Below are 22474 nucleotides of genomic sequence, written 5' to 3'. Positions count from 1 at the left end.
TCATTTTTATGTGATACGATCTATTTGCACGATTCGAAGAAATATTATCGTATTTCCTTTTAACGTTAATTCCACTTCTGACTCAATTGGATAGCTAATTTCCGCTGAGGATGAGCCATTTTGTTTGCGGAAAACGGAAATGAATGGATCATGCTAAACTTAAATGATTCAAAATCTATTAGTGGAGTCACTCGCCTGTTGGCTAAACATTGTTGTTTCGATTCAATATATGCCTTTGTCAAATTAGTTTGATTTTAATATTGATTATATTGGGCACGATATTCTACGATTCGTATAAGCAAGTTCATTCCTTTAGAAGTTTATCGGACTTTTTTTTTTTTTACTGATTTTACTCAATTCATTAATCACTTTTTAAGTTTTCCTTCTCGTGTGATAAGAGCAAAAACACAAACGCCGCAAAAAATGCAATAAATATATATATATATATATCGGCAATCTGAATTTCGCTGGGTGACTAATTCGATCGTCAAGTTACTCCCCTGGCTAATCCCTCACCCCTATATCACATCAGCAACCATATTCATTCGCCTCACTTGATATGCAAATGTGCTGGCCAAAAACAACGATAATAAAATGCAACAAAGTGAAAAACAACATTTTGTAATTTGTAATGCTTGTTAATGCTTTTGTTTTTGTTGCTATTGGCTTATTGTTGCTGCTTTTTATCTGGTGATATTTCCTGGTCCGATTTCCAGCAAATCAACAAAACAGAGACAAAGAGAGTGTGTCAGAGGGAGACGCTTATCGCAATTATTAAAATACAATGTCAAAATGGCCAAAGCTCGAGATTATCTTTTCCAATTGAAATGGACAGAGCAGCCACAGGGGCGTGCTATTGTAGAGGGGCAACTATGAACGGAGGGGGCCCGAGGGGCCTTCGCTTGCAACCTGAGCCCCGGCTCTTATCGCGGCTGCAACTGCAGCTATTCGAATGCAAGCTGCAATTGCCATACGCAGTTAGCTTGCTTCCCTTATCGCTCGAACTCAGATCCGCTGCATAGATACCCTCTATAATGAGCCCTCTTAACGCTTCCATTTTCGATATGAAAAGGAGCGCCACTGAATTGGGGCTAAACTTCTCTGAACTTTGTAATACATTTTCTCACTAGCCCAAACCCGCTTCAAATCGACTCAAACTCTAGTTCGACTTGGCTGTTGCCTAAATTGTCACCCGCATGGGGATAGCTACTTATGTGAATAAGCCGAATAACCGACAACCAGACTTCAGCAGACAAGCGAACATCCAGCAAGCTACAAACCAACAGCTGGCCATTAACATAAAATTAGTGATAAGCGTAATTAAAATTTATAAAAACAAAAACGAATGAGACGACACAAAGGCGCTTATCTATGTGCCACTGCACTTCCTCAGGTCTCGAAACTCCTAAAAGGCGTGAGATAGGAATCGAGAGCAGGTGAAACTTAGTTCAATTTCAAATACCCTGCCCTGCAATACAATTTTTTAACAATATCAACAGCACAACGACTTACACCCATTTAAAGGGTATTTCGAAAACGAACCCGAGGGCGTTGTCATCACGATTCCTACACTTCGGGCTAGAGACTATGCGCTTCGATCCAACTGGCAGTTATTGAAGCTTATGTAAAGGCAACAATAACAACCTTTGGAGAACCTCCAACAAAAGCTACGCAAGTTAATGTTATTTGCTGTTGTTGTTGTGGCTGGCACTGCTGCTGCAATTGTGATAAAACTTTATCGAGTTGCGCTTTGAGTTTTTTCTCGCCTTCAAAAACCAACTCCCAACGCCCACTGAGCCATAGAAAACAACGGGACCGAAGTGAGGCAAGTGCGCAAGAGATAAATATGCAAAGCAGAAATGTTAGGGGTGCCAGTGGATGGGGGGGTGTATAGCTACCCAGGGATAACCCACTGATAGTGCAGGTGCAACAACAAAAACTATACAGACATCAACAACAGCTGCACTGATAAAAAATACCCTAAATTATCGCAACGCAAATGGTAAAGTTTCTCGTTATCCGTACCTTATTACCCTTTAAACAGCTAAAAGTCGTGTCTCTAATGGGTCTTGAAAACTATTAAAATATACAAACAGCATTGAAATAGAACTTTATAAATAGTTTTCAGTTTTCAGCTTAATAGTTCTTGATAACTATTCCAGCGTAGATTGTTTCAAAACGTTTCTTAAAAAGTAATACATTTCCTTATCCACTTATTTGTGAGCTATAAATAGGTAAGACTATAAGCCTAATGCTTCGGGATGGGTTTTTGGAATATAATTTCTATCGAAATTAAAGACAGTTCTAGAACTATTAATGACTCAATATACAGTTTGAATAAATGCTAACTAATTGAATCAAACGTTCTTCAATCATTTTTTGATCTATATAGAGAGTGTCTCGAGATATAGATGGCGGCTTACTGTGGAAGTCCCACTGCATGACTCGACCTGATATCACTCGTTGGGTATTTGTTGGATGTGGGATCGGACGGGATGGAAATGGGTTCTGGGGGCTACGTTCAGATGGGTGTTGGGTGGAGCAGAGTCAGCCAGTCGGGAAACGTGCTTCGAGCAGAAGCAGCAAAAGCGATAAGGAGGCCAAAATGGCAAAATGGATAAGCAACAAACCGGGCGGACTTCGGGGGGCGGAAACTGAGGTGAGTTCAGGTGGTCGGGGTGTCCAGTGTCGCAGGTCCGGCACGTTTTATCGATTTCGATTCCGAAATGCATTCATTGGGTGTCAAATGGTTCGGGCCATAAATATATCAAATGGCAAACAGCGAAATGTAATTAGTTGACACTCTCCGCGCTTCGTAACACTCTCTCTTCTCTCCTCTCTCTTCGCGCTTCCCCTACACTGCTTATAAGGTGTGTCAGCTGCACGTACAACAGGTATCGACATCGATAACGAGACGACAAAGAAATTTCATTTAAATGAGCAACAAAAGTTGGCTACTTTTCGAGCACCCTTTCATTTTACAAGATCCGTGCGGTTTAAATACGTTTTTGAAAACCTACAGTATTCTGTAAATCCCGAACCACATGATATAATGCTAATCAAGTGGGAAACTAATTCCACTTCTATCTCTCCCGCTGGTGACAACGATCGTTGGACGTTATCAATGCTCAAATAAATCATTTTAATATCGGGTTTCATGCAGTTGCAAAATCTTGGCTTTATCGTTCTCACTCGTTTCGTTTTCATTTTTTGTTGGCTGCTTTGTCTTGGCATAGTTAATCAATTTCTTGGATTTCTGTGTTTGCTGTGTGTTCGGCCGCATGTTTTGCTGTCCAAAAACGAGAGCTGCTGAGCAAGCCAGCGAAATTGAATGGGTCAGCTCGCGGTCAGATGGGAAAAGCGATCGTGATTAGTGGAGAGTTAAGAGATAGCTTTGTAATGACAAAGTGTAATTTACAAAAGTGCATTTGTTCGCTGAGGCAAAGTAATGGTTGCAGATAACAACACAGGTGCTATAAAAAGAAGGTCGTCGAACAAACCCCGACTTGATAAAACTAAAATTGTAACTCACCTTTATTCAACGGCTTCGGGTTGGACTGTTTGCGTCGTGACATTTCGAGTCCAGCTGCTGGACCGGAGGTATATCTTCAGCTACGTCGGCATCAAGTCTGCGGAAGATCCAGATTCGTGTTCCTTTTCGCGGACATTTACCGGCGGATGCGATCGCACTCACACACAGGCACTCACTCTCACACACACGGCGAGTATCAATTATGGGCAATCAATGCGATTACTTGTATTATTTGTATTATTGGCGGCGATTAACAAGCCTTAATGAATTTCTAACGATCGGCGCGACGAAAAACGCGCGCGTTTTATGAACGGAATGGAAGTGGAATATTCCGATTGGAATGCAGCGGACAGTAATCTCCAGCTCGATCTCGAATCCCATCAATATCTGATCAGTGTTTTGCTCTTGATATTGCAATTAATATGCAGTCGCGTATTTCTTTACCAAAAGCCTCTCGAAGGGGGCGTGGCATGCGAGGGCGTTCTTAAAGACGTCCGTTCGAAGCAAGCGCTCGCTCACGAATGAAACGCAAAGCGAATCCGAAACCGACACGAAAGCTCTCCAGTTGGACAAAGAGAGCTCGAAAGAGAGAGAGAGGAAGAGAGCGCGCAATCTTATTAGAGCGCGCGCATTTATTTCCATTTTGTTTTGTACTCGGTTTTTCATCGCTCCGCATGCTTTCGCGTCTGCTTCACAGTCTGATAAGAATCAAAACAAAAACGCCGAAACCTTTACGCACGTTTTCACACTTTTCTCGCCATCCTTCCTTCTCTTTCCTTTGAACACTTTTGCATCGGTATTTACCATATTCTTGTTGGAATTTCAAAGCCTATTTCTGTTCTCTTCTTCTTTATTCTGGCATCTACTAATTGTTGCTACCCACAAACTGAAAACTATTCGTTCACTTTGCCTTTATGCACTAGATTTTTTTATTTTCTTCCCTCTTCCTTTTTTTCACTTTTTGACTTCAGCAGCTGGCAATAGGCATTAGTGTTAAAAACGCAAAACGCATTTATGAGAAAAATGAAAAGATTTCACTTTAGGCCACTAGCTGGCGCTTTCATACCTCTTGCAAGGCATACTTTTGGGCTTTCCGTATAGATGGCGCCCCCGAAAGGCGCCAATTCAAAAGCCTGGTAAATAGTGTTCTTATTTTAACCACGATTCACAATAGTTCTTATTGTCAAAAATAAATGTAAGCAATTACGACATCGTCCACAGAATTCTATTTCCTGTGTGAACAACCACTGTCAGCATTTTATTTAGCTGCACTTCCGTTTCTTTTTTGCATAATTTCTTCATTTTGCTTCCCTCTGTTCGCTCACCTTTTTGTCTTGTAATTTGCACCTATTGCATGATTTTAATGGAAATTCCTCCTGCTTTGCATTGGACACTCATAGATTTTAAAAATTCGGACAGCAGCGGAAATGAAAAGCTTCCTGCGGGACAATCCCGCAGTTGGAGGGGGTGGGTGTGGTGGTCTAAGGGCAGGGCATGCAAATGGGGATGCATGGCAATAAATATCATAAACCAGTTAGCGACCCGTAATCCGCGCTAACATATGGCCGAGTCGATTAGCCACGGGACCTCCACGAGGTTTCCACCTTCCCCGCCCTCTGCCTTGGGTCATTTGCGGTCTCCTTTCGCTCCGTTTCTTACCCATTTTTTAATCGCCGCCCTTCGCTAATCGCTAATGAAGTATACGCACCGTTGACCTTCGGAACGTTCATTACACTTTGTCGTTGGATTTTTAGGCTATCCCTGATCGCTTTTGGTCTGTTCTCAATGCAATTCGGCAGTCACCCAAAAAACCTATAAATAAATGGAATCAACAAAAGTTAGTGCAAGTATGCGTTTGCAACATCAACAATGATCGAGGTTGGTAGTACTCTGTAGATAATATAAACTCAAGGATACGACAGTGGATTCCAGAGCTCGATTAATGTATGAAAACACATTCAAATTCTTAAAAATGTGCCAGAAATATCGAATGTGTGCGTATGCGTCTTCATACCAAATGAATACAGAAAGACGACCATAGGTTGCGAAACACTTTCTAAATACGGCGCTATTAAAAAATAGCCTTCATTTCAGTTGAAAACGAAGATCTTGTTAGAGGGGCGCCGGAAAAAATGCCAAGCAGCCATAACTAATATTCGGGGGAATCCCAGTCGCCTTAGCTTGAAGTCATGCCTACTATAATGAGCGAGCTGCTTCTTTGTCCGTAACATCGATGCCAAATCAATCAGCTGCGTATATGCCCAATGGGTCGTAGTGTTTCACCGAATGTATTTCAGCGCCAGTACAAAACCCTCAAAAATCCCGCTTACCATGCTCAATACAATCCTTAACCGAGTCAGCCTCCCCTGCAATCATAGTGCAATACACTCGCCTGGAGGCCTGATGAGGATGTTGCGAGATTGGGAGCAGGGGCCTATACGAGGTGAGGTGAGCAACTTCCAGGTCAAGCAACTTCTGGCGGCAAGGCCATGCCCGTGACTGAAATGGAAATGGAAATGACAGCCGCGAAATAATAAAACAAAACACAAAGTTAACCGAATATCTGCCGAAATTTTTGACGGGGGAAGCTAATATCATTGACCCAAGGTGCAGTTACCTTGCGTGTTCGCGCCGAGTGCAATGATCCGATGATCCGCCGGCATCCGATCGGAAACGACACGTTCCAACCCTGGACGAGGCGACCTTACCCTGAACGCACTAATTTATGGACGCCATGGGAAATGGGGGTCAATACACTGAGCCAGCAAATAGTGAAAAGTAAAGTTGGCTATTTAATATTTTCGACTCAAAGCAGTGTTACTTCTGTTATACATTTTTGGACTTTGGTTCACTGAACTTCAATCGACATTCGAGTAACTGTTTGCAATCTAATCACTAGCTGCTGTAAAACCCAAAATGGGAAATGTATTTTGAAATTATTTAAATACTCCAAGGTCAACCGCTTAAGTTTCATTTCGTCAAGAACATTGCGATGTCAACCTGAAAAGTGGGATAAACGTCACGTTTTGCAAATAAAAGTGTTCATAGACGTTTTTTCTTGTTTTTTTAGCTTGCTTCAAAGAAAGAATACTGCTTTTTCATGTGCAGGGCGTTTTCCATTAGCCTTGCTGTTCTCTTGCACTCTCTTCCGACGAACGAATCTCTCTTCGGCCCACTTCTCTTCTCACTTTTTCCGATGCTGATCCGATCCACTGCCAGGCCCAAGATCAGCGCTGCTGGGCTCCTTGCATAAATTAAAACAGCTGATGAAATTTGGCAAGTCCGTCGCATAAGCGAGCTAAAAAGCCAAACAAACTGTTTTCCAAGCGGAGATAAAATTATTCACTTATTTTTGTTAAAAAGCTTCTTTGTTTTGGTCATTTGCCGTTATACACACAGCCGTCGACGACGCCCACAAAATGCAAAATGCTGCATTCGATCAAAGTCTGATTCGCTGACCCGCCCCTTTCCTTGGATATTTGGGGGTACGATGGGTATTTATAGTAGCACCGAATGCAATAGGAATCCCACTCTCTCTCTCGCACTCTCGGTGGCTCTCCCTCCCGCCAAATAGTCTCTGCTAATTGGGGGCTGCCATTGCGGTAGGTTCGTCCCATACTGCGTATACGTAATGTCGAATATAATCCGCCATTTCAAATGACCATGGATGCGTTTAAATATAGGTGGGTATTAATAAGCACCTAACTAATTAAGACAGGCATTATATTAATATAACCATATGTAATCAATTAAATTCCCAGTAACATATGCATACGATCAGAGCATAGATCGACCTAGATTTTTGTAGTATTGGGCATTCCAAACCTCAGAACAGCTGCCCGTTCCCCATGGACGAGTGTTTTCCCTGATCCACTTTCCCGGATGATGACTTCGCCCTCGCTGGGGCGCTTATCTCAAGTCGGACGCGAATTGGCCATTTCTATTTATAGCAATTCGAACCGAAGTTGCTTGACCAGACAGAGGAGGAAGATGATGAAATACATACATGTGTGTGATGTGCTCGGGCTCAAATGGCTCATGCCGCCGATTACTCAGCCGATTACTGTGGTATTTCGGTACTTCACCCACAAGTGGAACTCGTAAGTCGGATTTTGGCGAACTTTGCGCCTCCTTCGCTTATTCAGGGTCACCTTTGGAGTCACCTTCACCTTCTGCACATCGATCATTCGCCTTACGCATGTACACACTTTTCGCACCGATTGACGATCGAAGCCACCACTATACTATACTAGGTGAACCATAAAGAGGGAGACAGCCTCACAACGAGAGAAAGAGAGAGATAGAGGGGGAGAGAAAACGAGTGACACGGGTAGTCATTGCAAAGGTCAAACCCGCCCAACATGAGTTTAAGTAGTTGATCTGAGCATCTGATTTTCAATGCCCTTCTAAGAACTTATTCCCTTCGATTTGACCATTATTAATTTGTTAACTCGATTTTGGCCTTATTGTGGCGAGTGTCTGCCTACTTTGCACTCCAGCACAGTCATCGTCAGCGAACTGCCTCCAATTTTATTTGATTTTTTTCTGACTGGGCTTGGTTCAACGCATTGTGAATTTGCTCGCTGACCTTAAATGCAATTTGTAGCTGCGACTCGCTCATGTTTTGATGTTCACTTCCGTCGTTGTCCTTGCAAAGTGCAAAAGCCCCGGCAGAAAATTAAAATCGAGTAATGTACAACTCGTGCCCCGTTTCGAGTGTTTCGATGCGATCACCCGATTCCTCGCAGCTTCGATTTATGGCCCGGCCACACGATGGCCAATTTGCAAAAATATGTTAATTATTTCTTTGGTCCTCAGGTGCCGCGGTGCCACTTCTTTCTCCATAGCCACAGCTTCGATTTCGAAGCGCCTTGCTTTTGATTATTTGAAACGCGTCGGCTTGCTAAAAATACATGAAATGTGGGCAAGCACAGAGCAGCAACAAAATACACTTTTTGCGCTCGTGCTTCGATTAGCCAACAAAAATCGAAAAAAACAGCAGAAGCAGGGCAGGGCAGTAGAAAATGTGCTAAATACTCAAAGCGCTGTGCACGCCTCTCCTTCATGACTATTCATCGTTGGGGGGAAATTCTTGAGTATGGGATCAGCCAATCTGTAAATTAGGGAAAATTCCAGTTCACTACAACACAGGGGATGTATTATTTTGAGAAAAATAACTGCACGCACTAAACAACTCTTGGGGTAAACACTATAAATACCCTGTGATTTCGAAAACATAAGGGCCATGCCATACAATCAATGCGTGGCTGTCTGCAATCGCCGGAGATAAGCGGGCAGACTGAGAAGTCGCTCCCCCGTCGCCGGCCAGCCGCCATTCACAGCCACAAACGCGCCCACTTAAGCCAACAAACGCAACAATGTCAATAAGGCGGCAAAATCAACAGAAATACCAGTATGCCGCAGTAATAAATTGCAGAAATGAAAGAGGAAGAAAGCTTCGACGACGAAAGAGACAGTCGCATTGAGGGACTGAGAGCACTTGGGCAATTTCCATTGTTTGTCTGCCGCGAGCAGCGAGCCTCCTTCTACAGTCATTGCGAAAGGGTTTACGGACCCCACCCGTCAAGGGCAATCCATTAATCGCGGGTTCGTCGCCTATCAACGCCCCATGCCCCTCCCCGCCCACTTTCCAGTGCGCAAAACGCAAAAGCAAAACAAGCGTGGAGCCACCAACACCCCATAAACAAGGTCTGCTACGTCACGGCACGGGTTTAGATAAACACACCAACCGATTCGCAACCGATTCACACTCGATCCGCGCCCGATTCCCATTCCGATTCCAATGGTCACGTTGCCGACGAATGGCAATGAGTTTGATAAACAAAATCGGAAGTGGTGTGAGATGTATACATGAAATGTAATGAGATGAACACACCTGATTGCGTAATTCCGATAGATCATCGGTGGATTTGAGATGGATTTTCATACTTTTGTTTCAACTTTTGAAAAAGAAGAAGAACAGAAGCTCTTTTTGCAACTGTACCTATGAAAAGTATGTTATGACACAGCTATTTACCCATCGTATAAGTTGGCTGCATAAAATATAACAAATGTCTGCCCTTCACCGGAAGTCATAATTAAGCTGAATGAAACCCCACCCAGATAACCCCAATCCAGGTTGCTAAATTAATTTGTTTCATTCAGAAATCTAGTTCAAGATCAGCCATGCAGATGACGAACCGAATCACCTGCATTTACGATCCCCCATCGCGTTCCCATCCCCGAGAGTTCAGTCCAGCCCCTACCATATTGATAAACCCCCATTGACGCCGCATGGGAAGCGAGTACCAACCGCTCTACTCTTCGGAAATTGATAAGAACCCCCCTACGCTGATAAGAGACACGCCTCTTGGTCATGTTGTGACTGACTAGCGGACGAGTCAAACCGACGGACAGACTAACGGACAAGTGGACGGAGGGAAATAGAGGCGGACATAAAGACTGCCCATGCGGTGGCCAGCTGGGAATCTTGCTTATCAGTCGCGCGGCCTTATCAGTTCGAACCGAGCCCGAACCCAACCCCCGATGTAGGGTTGATCCAAAAATGGACGACTGCTGTCCGGGGGAGATGTCCGCCCATTCCGCCCATACCGCCCATTCCGGCGTTTTGTGAATAACGCAATTATTATTATTCTTCGCGCACTGTTCACGTTGACTTCACGTGGCCCCAATCAGACGCCCCAGCGACCTCGTCAACATCGGAATTGGAATTGGAATCTACGTCGGCGGCGGCATACAAAAAACGGGTCTATCAGCGGCCTCCCTGCCCGCGCCCTCAAGCGCGCTTACTCTAGATTTATTTATGTTTGTGCCATATATTCATACGCGGTACTCGTGGGGACCAAGGGGATACTGAGCTTGTGCGAGTGTTTGTCGATATAGACACCTGTTTATCGAGAGTGAGATGAGAAGGGTGTGAAGTGTGCCTATGAGAGGGCATCTCGATCTGTATCTCTTAGTAACACAGATAACTAAAGGCAACTGGCAGACTACTTAAAAAGTAGCTACGATTACTTCGCGACTATGTATCATGTTTTTTATACAGACAATCTTGTGAAGATTTTAAGGTCAAAGGTAAAGATTTGAAATATGAGAATGTTAGCGTAGCAGAACACATGACGTATATACATACATCTGCCGAATAAATGATAATGCCTATTATCCATATTAGTTAGTATTTACTAACGCAAGTTAAATAAAGAACTCTTGCACCAGGGAGGTTCTATAAACCGGGTATCCCTGAGTCGGAGAACGGAACACTCATACTTGCTTCTGTTTGTCCCATATACTATACTATTTTTCCTACTTATTGACGACGTTGTTTATTTCAAGCGCACAACTGACTGATGATGAGATGAACTTCGTTGCCATTAAGGCGTTCACCTGAACCGGTTCAGGGACGTCTATATCCCTACGATGCTATGTTCTGCCATTCACATCCAATTTCGTTTTGCGTTCCAGGGACAACAACTTTCAAGTTCATACGAACATTTGGCAGCTATAGGAACTGGGCCAAGGTCGATTTTTACCGGCAGCCAGAACGGGAAATCGTATGAGAATAAATGCGAGAGGTGCGAGGCAGAAAAGGGGCAGCCAGAGAAAACGCATTAAGCATTGACCAGGGCGCACCTTCGCAGCATCGTAAATTTCCATTGGTAAGACCGCAATCCCGACTGAAGGTCGTCTACGCCCCTTCCCTTGCTCTGTTAACATGGTGCTCATAGTAGAGCCCTCTTAGCCTTGCTCCGAAGATTCGTAGACGCCGGTTCTCCGCGTTCCGTTCCATTCTGTTCCGACTTAGCTTCCAACTTTGGAGCAACGCGTCGGTGGGCACGTAGGCAGAGAGAAAAATCGACTTGGGGAGAGCAAGTGCATCATTTTATATGGGGGATTAAGACCCGTGATAAGTGGGTGGCAAGGGCCGGAAGGATGGGGGCTAGTTATAGAAAATCTTCTATAAGGGCAGTTTTTATACATATGTATGTATATCTCGAGATCAGACATCATTAGTGTACCAAAAAGATATCATAGGGTTCATAATCAAATCTTTAGAAACATATTGCACTTCTAATTAAATGATTTTGCTTCTTTTCCTGAGCAATGTTGAAAGAAGAGATCGGGAATCTCTCATTAAAATAAAAGTCTCAATTTAGATTTGAGTCTCGAGTTAGTCATGTGAGTCTTTATAACAAAGATAAATATTTTGATATTTGGCATATGTATATTATTACCCAAGATCCCCACATTGCAGACCTATAAGAAGGTTGCGCGTGAAATATGAGAAAGAAATGAAAATCTACAATATACTTTCTTTAAATATTGTAGACTTGACAATTACAATACAAGGGGAAATTCCCATTCCATTGATTAGCATGTTTCCACGAAACTAGTTGGACCAATTCGAAGAACCCCCCATAATCTGTTCAATTGGGGAAAATCTTCTTGTTTGTAAACATGTTTACATATATGCTAAGTGGAAATTTCTGATTCTTTCGCCTTCTGACAAAGGCGGGTAGGCAATATGAAAATATGAAACCAAGAAGCTAACGAAGTCTGCACTTGGAGTCACGAGTTGGGCTCATGACGTCATGGAGAGTTTTGACGATCTTGGCGCTTTTTTCGGACGATGTTGGAGCGTCGTCCACGCCCGCGTGCAAGCAGAGGCCAGCAAACAGAAACTGTGTGGGAAATGTTTGTGAATGGGAATCGAGGGAAACTAGGAAAATGGGCGTCGCATTTGACGTTGTTGCCGTGCCGAATTATAGACCAGTTCCTCATGACTTTTGGTCAGACTGTGTGCCACTCGTTGAGTACATGATTGAATGGATATATGAATAACATCAATAAGCAGGGTTCTTTTTCGAGGCCCTCTGACGTCAGGGTCCACCTGTGATTGACATTTCGACCAACTCCCCCGACGGAAAGTTGTCTGCTTGCGCCTGTGGCTTTATTCTGGATGCGACTACTCTCCTCGTTAATAAGAAATAAGGAGCGTAGGAGGCCTTGAACCCGGCAGAAGCTCACGCCAACGTCACGCTTATTATGCTGTGACCTTTGACGCGCAACAGGAGCAAAGAGCCAGCGTGGGTGTGACGTCACCGAGCCAACGAGTCTGCTACGTAATGCCAGATGCCAGAAGAGAGTTACGTCAATGCGCAAACTCGCTCTGCGAAATACGAAGAGTTATATGTACATTGTATATCTAAGTCGGCCTTTGGCACACCGAACAAAAGGGTATTTTGCTTGCTTTTGTGTTATAAGAACAAGTTTCGAAATCAAATCAAAGAGTTATTTTTAGTTTTCAGTATAGTATAGAATATAGTACTAAGAAATAAGCAATGAATTAAAAAAACTAAAAAAATATATGTAATACAGCAATTCTGTTGTGCAATTCTGACACTCAGTTTTTTCCAGTAGTCAGCGGCCTACGTGCGTTTCCGAGAATGTGCGTGGGCACACGTGAGTTCTGCGAGTCCGGATTTCGCCATCCCAGATTGAGTGGGTGGGCGTGGGAGCTCCGTGGGCGAATGCAAGTCAAGGGAACTGAACTTGAACCCGCCGGGGAGCCAAGATATACGTCTATTTTTAGATCTAACCTGCGGCCGCTGATTGTGTTCAGCCTCCGCAATGCACACGAATTCCCGCTTGATGGATTTGCGGGGAGTGGAGGAGATGGCCGGTGGGGGACCTCAACTGCGCCGCAGTTTGGGGCGCAATTGAGAGGGGTGCGTTAACGGTATATCGGCCCATTTACACGCCCACATTCGCGAGAGAGTGGAGGCCATCGCTTCAAGTTCCGCGCAAAATTTACACACGAATTCCGATTCCAATAACAAACACGAAGCAAAGACAAAAACAAAAACGCAAGTACTGCAAACCCCCACACGCACACAAGCGCACAGATAGGCACGCCACAGACTGCTGGCATTTTCGCCTCGTCTCACTCGCACTCACTCACTCGTCCGCTCAGGCAAAGTATCAACAAATGTTCACGTGAACATCATGAGGTCAACGCGTGATACCAGACGGACCCACACAGACACTCACGCACACCACAAAACACGCAGGCGAGCTGTTTAGCCAGTAAGAAGGTTATTTTCCGAGGGGTCCACTTGGGCATACCCTCTAAAAGCGGCGATATAGCAGCAGGAGTTGGATGGAGTAGGACATAAATTTACTAATAATGACAAATATAGAAGGGAATGTGAGGAAAAATAAAACTAAAACTTCTCAGAGATTTACATCTAATCTAGCTCCTCCCATGCTACCCCTGAATACCCTACACGGCGTGAACAGTCGCCCCACAAGTCTGGTGTGAGGTATGGCGTGCTAGTTATTCGTTGTTGTTGCGCAAGAGAGCGCCAATAACCACAGCTGTTTCTGGCGCTCGCTCTTTGGTGTGTGTGCTCTGTGCACGAGCCCCTTTTTGCTTTGAAAACTGTTACAGGCGAAACGCGAGCATTGCCAGGTAGAATTTACCCGTGTCCTAGGAGGGTTTTCAAACGAAACGAATGTAATCAATTGACGACTTAATTGAGTTACATGCCACTGGTGAATAAGGGAATCTTGAAATGCCAGCTTTTCGTGACTCATCTTTGTTATCTTCCCGTTTCTCGGGCCTGGCAATGCTCCCCGTCAACTGTTGAGCTCCCACACTCTCCTGCTTTCGCACTATGCCTTTCGTTTATTAATGAAATCCCCGTCTGCTTAAAGTCAGACTTCCAAAGTTAATGCAAATATATGCGGCCAAGTCTAGATTTCAGCTTGAGGGGCGTCTGCCAGGTTTTGAGCCAGTTTTAAAGTATTTTTTTCAGCCGATTATTCACAGACTTCCGTGGCAACAACTACGTCAGCTACTCAGTCACGGCTTTGGGGTGTGTCTGTGAGTGTGTCGGTTGGTGTGCGCTGTGCACGCGGCTGGGGCATGCACAGCCCATGAATAGACAGCCCATGGAGCCCCATACGCTCCCCAGCTCCTCCTCTGCTGCCCCGTTCTCTCTCGCACCAAACACAAGACACCGCAGTGAACAGCTGATGACGTCCATGCGTTGATTACGTGCTCTGCGGGCCTCTCTCCTACTGGCTGTGTGTCTGTGTCCTGCACAGAAAGAAATCACTTCGGTGATTTTTTGGGTCTTCCCGGGAAAAAAAAGAAACATGTAAAAAGCATACACTTTTGGAGAGTTTTCCAAAAACGAATTGGGTTCACCTGAATCTCTTTTAACTTATTGCCAACCAACATCGCAGTTTAAAATTGAGTTTACAGAGATTTCATTCTTTACGGGCTATTTCGTTCGGTGCACGTGGGCTGCTGAGAGGTGAGTGAGCAGGAGACCTGACCTTTTTCTTTTTTGCGCCCGAGAGAGAGGAGCCCGAGGAGGTGCTGCCCACGTTGCTGGCTGATGTTCGTCCGGGTTACATTGCACTGGTTGCTCCATTGCCGATGACGATGGCCCGCTCACACACACTTGCCCGTTTCCAAGTGATTACGTCGTCGGCGGCTCCACTCACTCACACTTGCACAGCCTCTGCCGGCAGCGGCGTCGGCGGCGACAGCTCTGCTGGGAGCTGAATGGCTTTGCCTTTTTCATTCGTCTCTTGAATTCTGAACGCAACGGTTCGCCTTCGCTCCAAAACGGCAATCGGCACTCGAAAGCGACAGTGCAAAGTTAACTAAAGTGCAAAAATCCACACAAACTGAGATTAAACCAAGTGATAAGCCCCGGAGCAAAACAAACAAACAAACACAGACTCTTTAATAAGAAAAGAGAGTGCAACTGAAATTTGAAAGTGCAATGGACATGGATACCTTGCTACCTTCACCACCCGCAACGCCCCCTCTGAGGGAAAACAAGTTGGAAAACGTAAGTGACCTACAAAGTGGATATATGCAGTGTGCACTAGTGTAATTAGTGCTTATTGAGTGGGGATAGTGCATTCAAGGCAGCGGAAAATCAAACGGAATCGTACTTAGCTCGCTCTCGCTTCCACTTGCCGCGTTTCTAAAAACAAAGTGCCCCGTCCCGCTCGCACTCGCACACAGCCATGCGATCACGCAGCCAGCACGCTTTCACGTGAACACCGCATGCACAGCGAGTGATGTGTGAGTGCGAGCGAGAGGCCGCAGCTGAACATTGGACTTGGCACCACTAGGAAAAAACAACAGAAAAGCAAGAGAGAGAAGGTGAGTTGCCAATTGGCAACTGTGGGCGAGCGGTGGAGTGTGAGTGTTGGAGTGTGGAGTGAGAGGAAAGAGAGGGCCTAGCCAAAAGCTAGGCAAACAGGCCAAGCCCCAACCCATAAAACCATGTCAGATTTCTGGCTCGTTTTTATCTGGCCAAGAAAGAAACAAACAAACACTGTCGCACATTAGAGCGCAACGTGCCGAGCCCATAAAAAGATTTCGACGTCTTCGCACGAGTCATAATACACCCCTCGCATTCGCCTTCACCATAATACCTGAGGCACGTCATAATAATATTGGTGGTGTGGCTGCATTTTTCTTGCATGCTTTCAGGCGCAATTTTTAAATGATATAGGCCACATCAATAGGTTCTAGAATATGCGTCAAAAACGCAACAGTTGCTCAGGTCTTAATTTTTAAAAACTAAGTAGTGAAATTTGAAAATTCGACATTAAGAACTGTTTTTAAAATTTTAAGAAATTTTATGTTTCTGTCAGGAGTCTTTTATGTGGTCATCAATGCAGTATTCACCTTTTACATTTACATACGTTTATAATTTAAAGCACATATGGAAGCAACAGTTAATGAGTAATATTCTGTCAACCCAAACGGTCTTTAAAAGAGTTCAAAAACCCCCAAAATCAATGCCCCCTTGGCCTTTCGAAAGAGTATTGAACCTGGGGGTTGGGCGGGGTGTTGCAGGGTGTGTGAAGGTTAACGGTGAACGGCCTTGTCAGCCGCCGGCGTAATTAGCGAATTGCGAGGAAAAGTTATTGTGGGTCAATGCTGGTCAGCGAAAAGTGAATGGGAATGTAAATGTGAATGCACTCCTCAGAACCTGAACTCGACAATGTTAACGAACTCTGACTAACCCTGAACTTGTTCTTTACCTTTTCCAGGTCGCCAAGGACGAGCAACAGGTGAACGAGAACCTGCTGAAGGCCAAGCTCAAGCTGGTGGCCCAAAAGAGTCAGAAAAATGGAGGGATTATTACACCCAATCCCTCGGACACGGAAGACGAGGCTCCCGAAATAGCGGTTCCCAACAAGAAACCCCGTTTGGAACAGCCTGCTATGAGCATGACACCGCCGCCGGATCAGAAGCTGGACGATGATCACAAAGCGGAAAGAGTTAGCGTCATCATGCGGGTCAACAGTTCTGGCGCTGTCTCTTCTAGTAGCCAAGACGAGAACTCATCTAGTTCCACCTCCTGCTGCAGTTCCTCTTCCAACACAAACACAAGTACAAGTTCTGTACCACCCACTGTGGAGGACGACTATCCAGAGGCCAATGTGTGGCGCAATCTCAAGTTCAAAATGAACAGAAAGCGTGCTGCAGAAGTGGCACTACCCCCAGTTCAAACACCCGAGACACCAGTTGCGAAGCTTGTAGCGCCACCTTCTCCAGCGGAATGCATAAAGGAGGAGGAAATCAAACCTATTCTGACACCGATCTATGTTAGCCCAGTAGCTTCGCCTGCCAGCCAACTTATCCTGCTCAGCACAGTAGCCGCCCAACAGAGCCCCACACCCATACCCAAAACGTCTACAATGTCCGAGGAGAAACTAACAACCAGAATTACGGCCGCTCAGGCGGCTGCCACCAGAAGTCGCATCTACGAGTGCAGTTTTCCCGATTGCGGCAAGAATTACTTCAAAAGCAGTCATCTGAAAGCCCACCAGAGGGTTCACACCGGCGAGCGACCCTTTATCTGCAAGTGGGAGAACTGTGACAAACGATTCTCCCGTTCCGATGAGTTGTCCCGACACAAACGGACCCACACCGGCGAAAAGAAGTTCCAGTGCAGCGTCTGCCAGAAGAAATTCATGAGAAGCGATCACCTGTCGAAGCACGTCAAACGGCACAACAAGGACAAGGCGAACGGAGTAAACCGACATGTCTCCCTGACCAACAACAACACTTCAGCCTCGGTAGCGGCTTCACTCTGCGATGCCTCGCTCCATTTGCGAGCGATAGCACCGGCGGGCTCCAGCGCTAGTTCCTCGCCCATCACCTCCGCCAGCTTGCAAGTCTACAGCGCCCAAGATCTGCTGAGGCTACAGCAGCAGGCCAGCAGTTTCACCTTCGGCGGAACCCTGCTTCAAGTGCAGCGATGAGAAGAGCAATGCGAGCAGCACCAGAACCAATCTCAGCCCCACAGTATCGCCAGCTAAACAGAGATGAATTCCCACCAAATTGCAAATCAAATTTACATCTGAGTCAAATTCGAAATGCCTTCTCCCTCTCATCTAGCTGGTGTAGACTTAAGCTTAGTTAGGAGCTAGATCTTGTCACCGTTTTGTGCATATATCAACTTCAAATTCAATACGCAATACCCTAATCGGATAGATGCCACTTCTTTCCAGGAGCACACAGCACACTTCTTATCTACGCGATCTTCTTCAGATTAATATTCTGAATATCCCTAGTGTTTGTACATATTATAAGGAGACGCATTCGGCGTCCAAAATCTGTGATATTTAAGTTTTCTTAACTCTTTTCTATTGTACCATAGTTGTCGGTGTAATTCTCTTAAGCTAAAACACACACAATTGTATTTATTGCTAAATGTGAAAAAAGAAAATGAAAACAAATAGAATAATGGATCATCACATGATTCCAATCTCAACAAATGAAAATATACATATTTTCCAAAGAAAACTAAAGTGATTGTATGAATTGGGAGGAAAACGTAATTGGGCAGGCATCTATCAAAACACAGGTAATTTTTTTAAAATTATAATAACTACAAGCCCCATTTCATATAGTTTACGCTTACCTTTTTTAAAATCTCATCCGAATGATACAATTTGCAATGTATGTAGCCCCAATTTGGTATTGAAATAAGTCTTGAGTGTGGAATGTTTTTTGCTTGATGAGTGGATGAGTGTGTGTTGTGTATAGAAAAGGATGTTTCAAAGCGCTGCAGCTCAATATTCTTTGAAATAATTGGTTTTATTTTATTTTAGCTATAAAAGCCATTGGTCTTATATGTTAAAATGTATTTACCCAAAAGAGAGGGGCACATTTTGGGCATCTAAAATGAAATTAAAAGTTTGAAAATGGATTTAAAAGTAAACAAGATATAAACTTACTAAACTTCCCACACTTTTTGCTAAGAGTAAATAGAATAAATGTTTATAGTTGATTAGGCCGGATAGTTAGGTAAAACTTCCAACAAATATACAAATATATCTAAAATAAAAATATAAATTAGAGTTTTTTAAATAAATAATTAATAAGCTCTCGGATCTTACGCACTTTTAGCTTAACATTTAGATTTTTAGTTGAATTTAACCAAATAGTTGGGCTAAACTCCCAGCAAAGTGGAAAGTTCACAGACTGCTCTGGGTTTCGATTGGGGAGAACACGCCTGTCGCACGGCCATCTCCCAGGTGTCCAACAAATGTGAGAGCGAGTAGTTCTTGGGCAACTTCGAGATGCGTGCGATGAGAGCTTGTTGCACCGTCTGCAGGAAAGGGGTGGCTGAATACTCCTGTTCCGCCAAGGAGCAGTCCGGAGCCTGCCACGGATATTCCTCCGGCACACTCACACTTACTGGCGGAACACTGGGCAATCGTTTGTCATCCAGGCAACAAATCAAGCGAATGGTCTTGTTGTTTATCTGTGACGTAGTGTCCAATTTCACTTTAAACTTGGTATCGAGCCTAGCAATTTCGCCTTGAAGCACATGCGGCACTTCCTGCTCAAAAGACGTGGACTTTTCCTCCACCCGAGGTCGCTTCGCGGGCACTGGAGCTGTTATATCCGTACCAAAGAGCAGCTCCAAAGTGGGTCGGAATGTGCGATACAGTGTGTGATTTGCTACAGGACTTTGCAGCGTTGTATTTATAACCTCCAGCAAAGGATTCGAGGATTTCTAGGTATAACGAAGAATATAATAAAAGTGCCTGTTGCAGGTAGATATACTTACACCAAACTGCTGGCCGGAATAGGAGATGAGATCCATCTTCTCAAGCGCTTTTTCACACTTCAGTAAAGTCTCAAGCGGCACGCGCTGTGTAGGATTGCAGAGAATCTCCAACAACTTACTCATCTTTGTCATCTTCTCCACATCTATTAAAAAACAATAGTATTAATTTTACGATACACATATATGTACTTCGAGAATAAATACTATAGAAAATATAAAATACTACTAGGAAATTTATACATTTTCGCAATTTTCACGGTTAAGCCACTTTTGTTTTTCAAAAGAAATAAAAATAATAATAATAGTGAATAAGCTACCCAGTTAAATTGTTAATTCTTATCTCTTTTTATCAGTAGGCAGAAACGATACGCAAAAAACGAAACGTGAGGTTATCAACTACTTACTGGTGCCGTCGTTACTGATCTTGGCAAGCATCCGCTTCAAAGGATCAATGTACTTGGTCAGCTGCTTGTATTTCTCGCGGTACAATGCCTCCTCCTGGGGATTAAATGGACTGTTACCAGTAACCTGGCCAGGAGTGTTGATCGAGGCACTTGGAGACTGCTGGCGAATATTGCGCTGCGAATTCTGCATCTGCATCATCTGCGGACTGGACTGGGGAACCAGTGCCGGACTAGGAATCATATTGGGCGTGGGCATCTGCGGAGTCGGAGGTTGCTGTGTTGGCGTCTGATTGCCCACCACCAGCTGTTGCTGCTGTTGTTGCATTTGCTGAAGCTGCGCCTGTTGCTGCAATTGCTGAGCATCTGCTGGAGAGGGACTGGATCGCATGAAGGGCTGTCCCGGCTGCTGGCCACCCACTCCCACACCGCCTCGATTACCGGGAAACATTTGACCCGCCTGGCTCATGGGCATATTTGGCTTTTGCTGCAAATTCGGTGGCATGTTCACACCCATACCGCCCATGGGGTTCATTCCTCCCTGTTGCACAGCGTTAGGGGGCAAGCCTGCTCCACCCACTTGTTGCTGACCCGCAGGTCCGCCAACTACATTGTGTGGTCCCTGTGGCATTCCCTGCATACCCTGGCCGGGCATTCCTTGGGGTCCGCCCATTCCGTTGCCTTGGCCCATCCGCATCATGGGATTCATGCCCATCTAAAGAAAGGAACGATAGATATAATTAATTTATCACAGTCAGCAATGATAGTACTTGCCCCCAATTGGTTTTGCTGAATCTGCTGCATGGGAGGCATCTGTTGCATGGCATTTACGTTCATTGGTCCGCCCTGCATCTGATTTGGCCCGGGTCCGCCTGCTCCTGGAGCAGCATTTGCTCCACCAGCTCCGCCGACGGCGGGTCCACTGTTCGGTCCCGGTCCTACCATTTGGTTGGGCATGCCAACGCCCACGCCCATCTGCTGCCCGGGATTACCGACAATCTGGCCCTGATTTTGGCCGCCGCCGGCGCCCATTACGTTCATCACTCCGGGGGCATTCCCACCTTGCTGCATCTGTTGAACCTGCATCATCTGCTGGGCACCAGATCCTCCGGCACCCATGGGCATTTGGCCACGGATATTGGGCATGGGCTGCATTTGCTGCTGTCCAGGGCGCTGCTGATTCAGGGATTGTAGCAAGTTAGAGGCAGTTCCGGGGCCACCGGGCACTGGCGCTCCTCCTCCGGCGCCCATGGGCATCATCTGGGGATTGCGATTTCCTTGACTAGCAAGATTCTGAAGTGCGTTCAGTGGATCTTGCATCATATTCTGCCCCCCGCCCATTTCTGCATTTGGGGGCGGGCCACCCTGCTGTTGTTGCTGCTGCTGCTGTTGCTGGGACTTTCGTGACATGTCTTTATAATGCATAAAGAGCTTGGCTACCAGACCTAAATACTCGTCCTTGGTACGCGACTTTCGAAATATGTGGTTCTCCATAACGCCGGCATTTTTAGTCTGGTCCTGCGCATTCGGTGGCAACAAGTCGTGGCTGCAAAAAAACAGAAGTTTCAACATGGAAATCGCAGAAATCTTTCGAAATTACATTTTGGAGATGACATTCTGACGAAACTTTTGACTCTGCCAGTCCTCGGTCATATTGGTAAACAGTGAAGCGTATTTTTTGACACTTAAATTAACTTAATCTCGATTTCCACACAAATGCATTCTTCTTCTCTGAGCACAGTGTGACCGTTTCAGGAAACTGCCTAAATGTCAGAAGGCTCTCTGAAATCTCGATGTTATTTAACAGAATGTAATATTTCCTGTAACGGTCTTTTGAATATGTATTTTAATTCCATTGACCAGAAATATTAAATGGATATTTAAAACACTTTTGATTTTAAAATAACCAATTTATCTAGCAAATGAAAATAACTCCAATAAGAAATGTGACATTGTCCCAATACTTCTGAAGAAATTACTATATAATTTTCATAAAATATTAAAACAAATATATTAAAATATATAGTGAATAGAACTTTATTTTAAGGTCATATTTTTGGCAGTCTGGTTAACCATCGGTTATTTAGTTAACGGTAAACATAGCACGAAGCAAGTTCAATTAGCACCCCTTGATTGCTTTGGTTCTTAGCATTTACGCGGGCATTCTTTAAAAATATCACAGATATGTCTGGACAGGAAGAAATCGGAGTGCATTAAAAAATACGGGTTTGAGGTCACTTTAAAGGGTAAGCATGGGAAACGGAATACCCGTAGTATATCTATGGTGTTAACTTGGTATTTCCAAGGATATTTATATTTAAAACTACACAAAAAGGTTTCATAGAACATTTTAACCTAGTTTACACATAGGCTAACAAAAAGTTTTCTTTCCGTGTAAAAAA

General features: G+C 44.6%; 3 protein-coding genes across 4 annotated transcripts in view; 1 reads left to right on the top strand and 2 right to left on the bottom strand.

Annotated features, from left to right (window-relative positions):
* LOC117150458 (zinc finger protein ush) overlaps window positions 1–18600 on the bottom strand; it is a 63789-nt gene extending 45189 nt beyond the window's left edge. The window contains exons 1-2 of one of the 2 annotated variants that reach the window (XM_033317349.1): window positions 18517–18598; window positions 3533–5344 (exon numbers count right to left, since the gene is read on the bottom strand). In XM_033317349.1, the coding sequence (XP_033173240.1) occupies window positions 3533–3575 (43 nt within the window). In that variant the 5' untranslated portion in view covers window positions 3576–5344; window positions 18517–18598. Of the gene's footprint in view, window positions 1–3532; window positions 5345–18516 lie in introns of both variants that reach the window. The other variant, XM_033317351.1, reaches the window with a different exon arrangement.
* On the top strand, window positions 15140–18385 carry LOC117150460 (Krueppel-like factor 11). Its single transcript, XM_033317354.1, has 2 exons — window positions 15140–15417; window positions 16637–18385. Exons 1-2 carry the CDS (start codon window positions 15349–15351, stop codon window positions 17852–17854), a joined length of 1287 nt encoding a protein of 428 aa, XP_033173245.1. The 5' UTR covers window positions 15140–15348; the 3' UTR covers window positions 17855–18385.
* A 73-nt stretch (window positions 18601–18673) lies between the features above and the next one.
* On the bottom strand, window positions 18674–21819 carry LOC117150459 (mediator of RNA polymerase II transcription subunit 15). The gene is made up of 7 exons (XM_033317352.1): window positions 21673–21819; window positions 20847–21618; window positions 20076–20787; window positions 19672–19814; window positions 18999–19617; window positions 18833–18932; window positions 18674–18774 (listed from the first exon to the last, which is right to left on the bottom strand). The coding sequence occupies exons 1-5, from the start codon at window positions 21723–21725 to the stop codon at window positions 19048–19050; spliced, it is 2250 nt and encodes a 749-aa protein (XP_033173243.1). The 5' UTR covers window positions 21726–21819; the 3' UTR covers window positions 18674–18774; window positions 18833–18932; window positions 18999–19047.
* Between the last annotated feature and the right edge of the window lie 655 nt (window positions 21820–22474).

Source organism: Drosophila mauritiana, chromosome 2L, assembly GCF_004382145.1.
Source record: "Drosophila mauritiana strain mau12 chromosome 2L, ASM438214v1, whole genome shotgun sequence".
Lineage (NCBI taxonomy): Eukaryota > Metazoa > Arthropoda > Insecta > Diptera > Drosophilidae > Drosophila > Drosophila mauritiana.
Note: the sequence above shows the minus strand (reverse complement) of the source record. Positions and strands in the feature narration are given on the sequence as shown.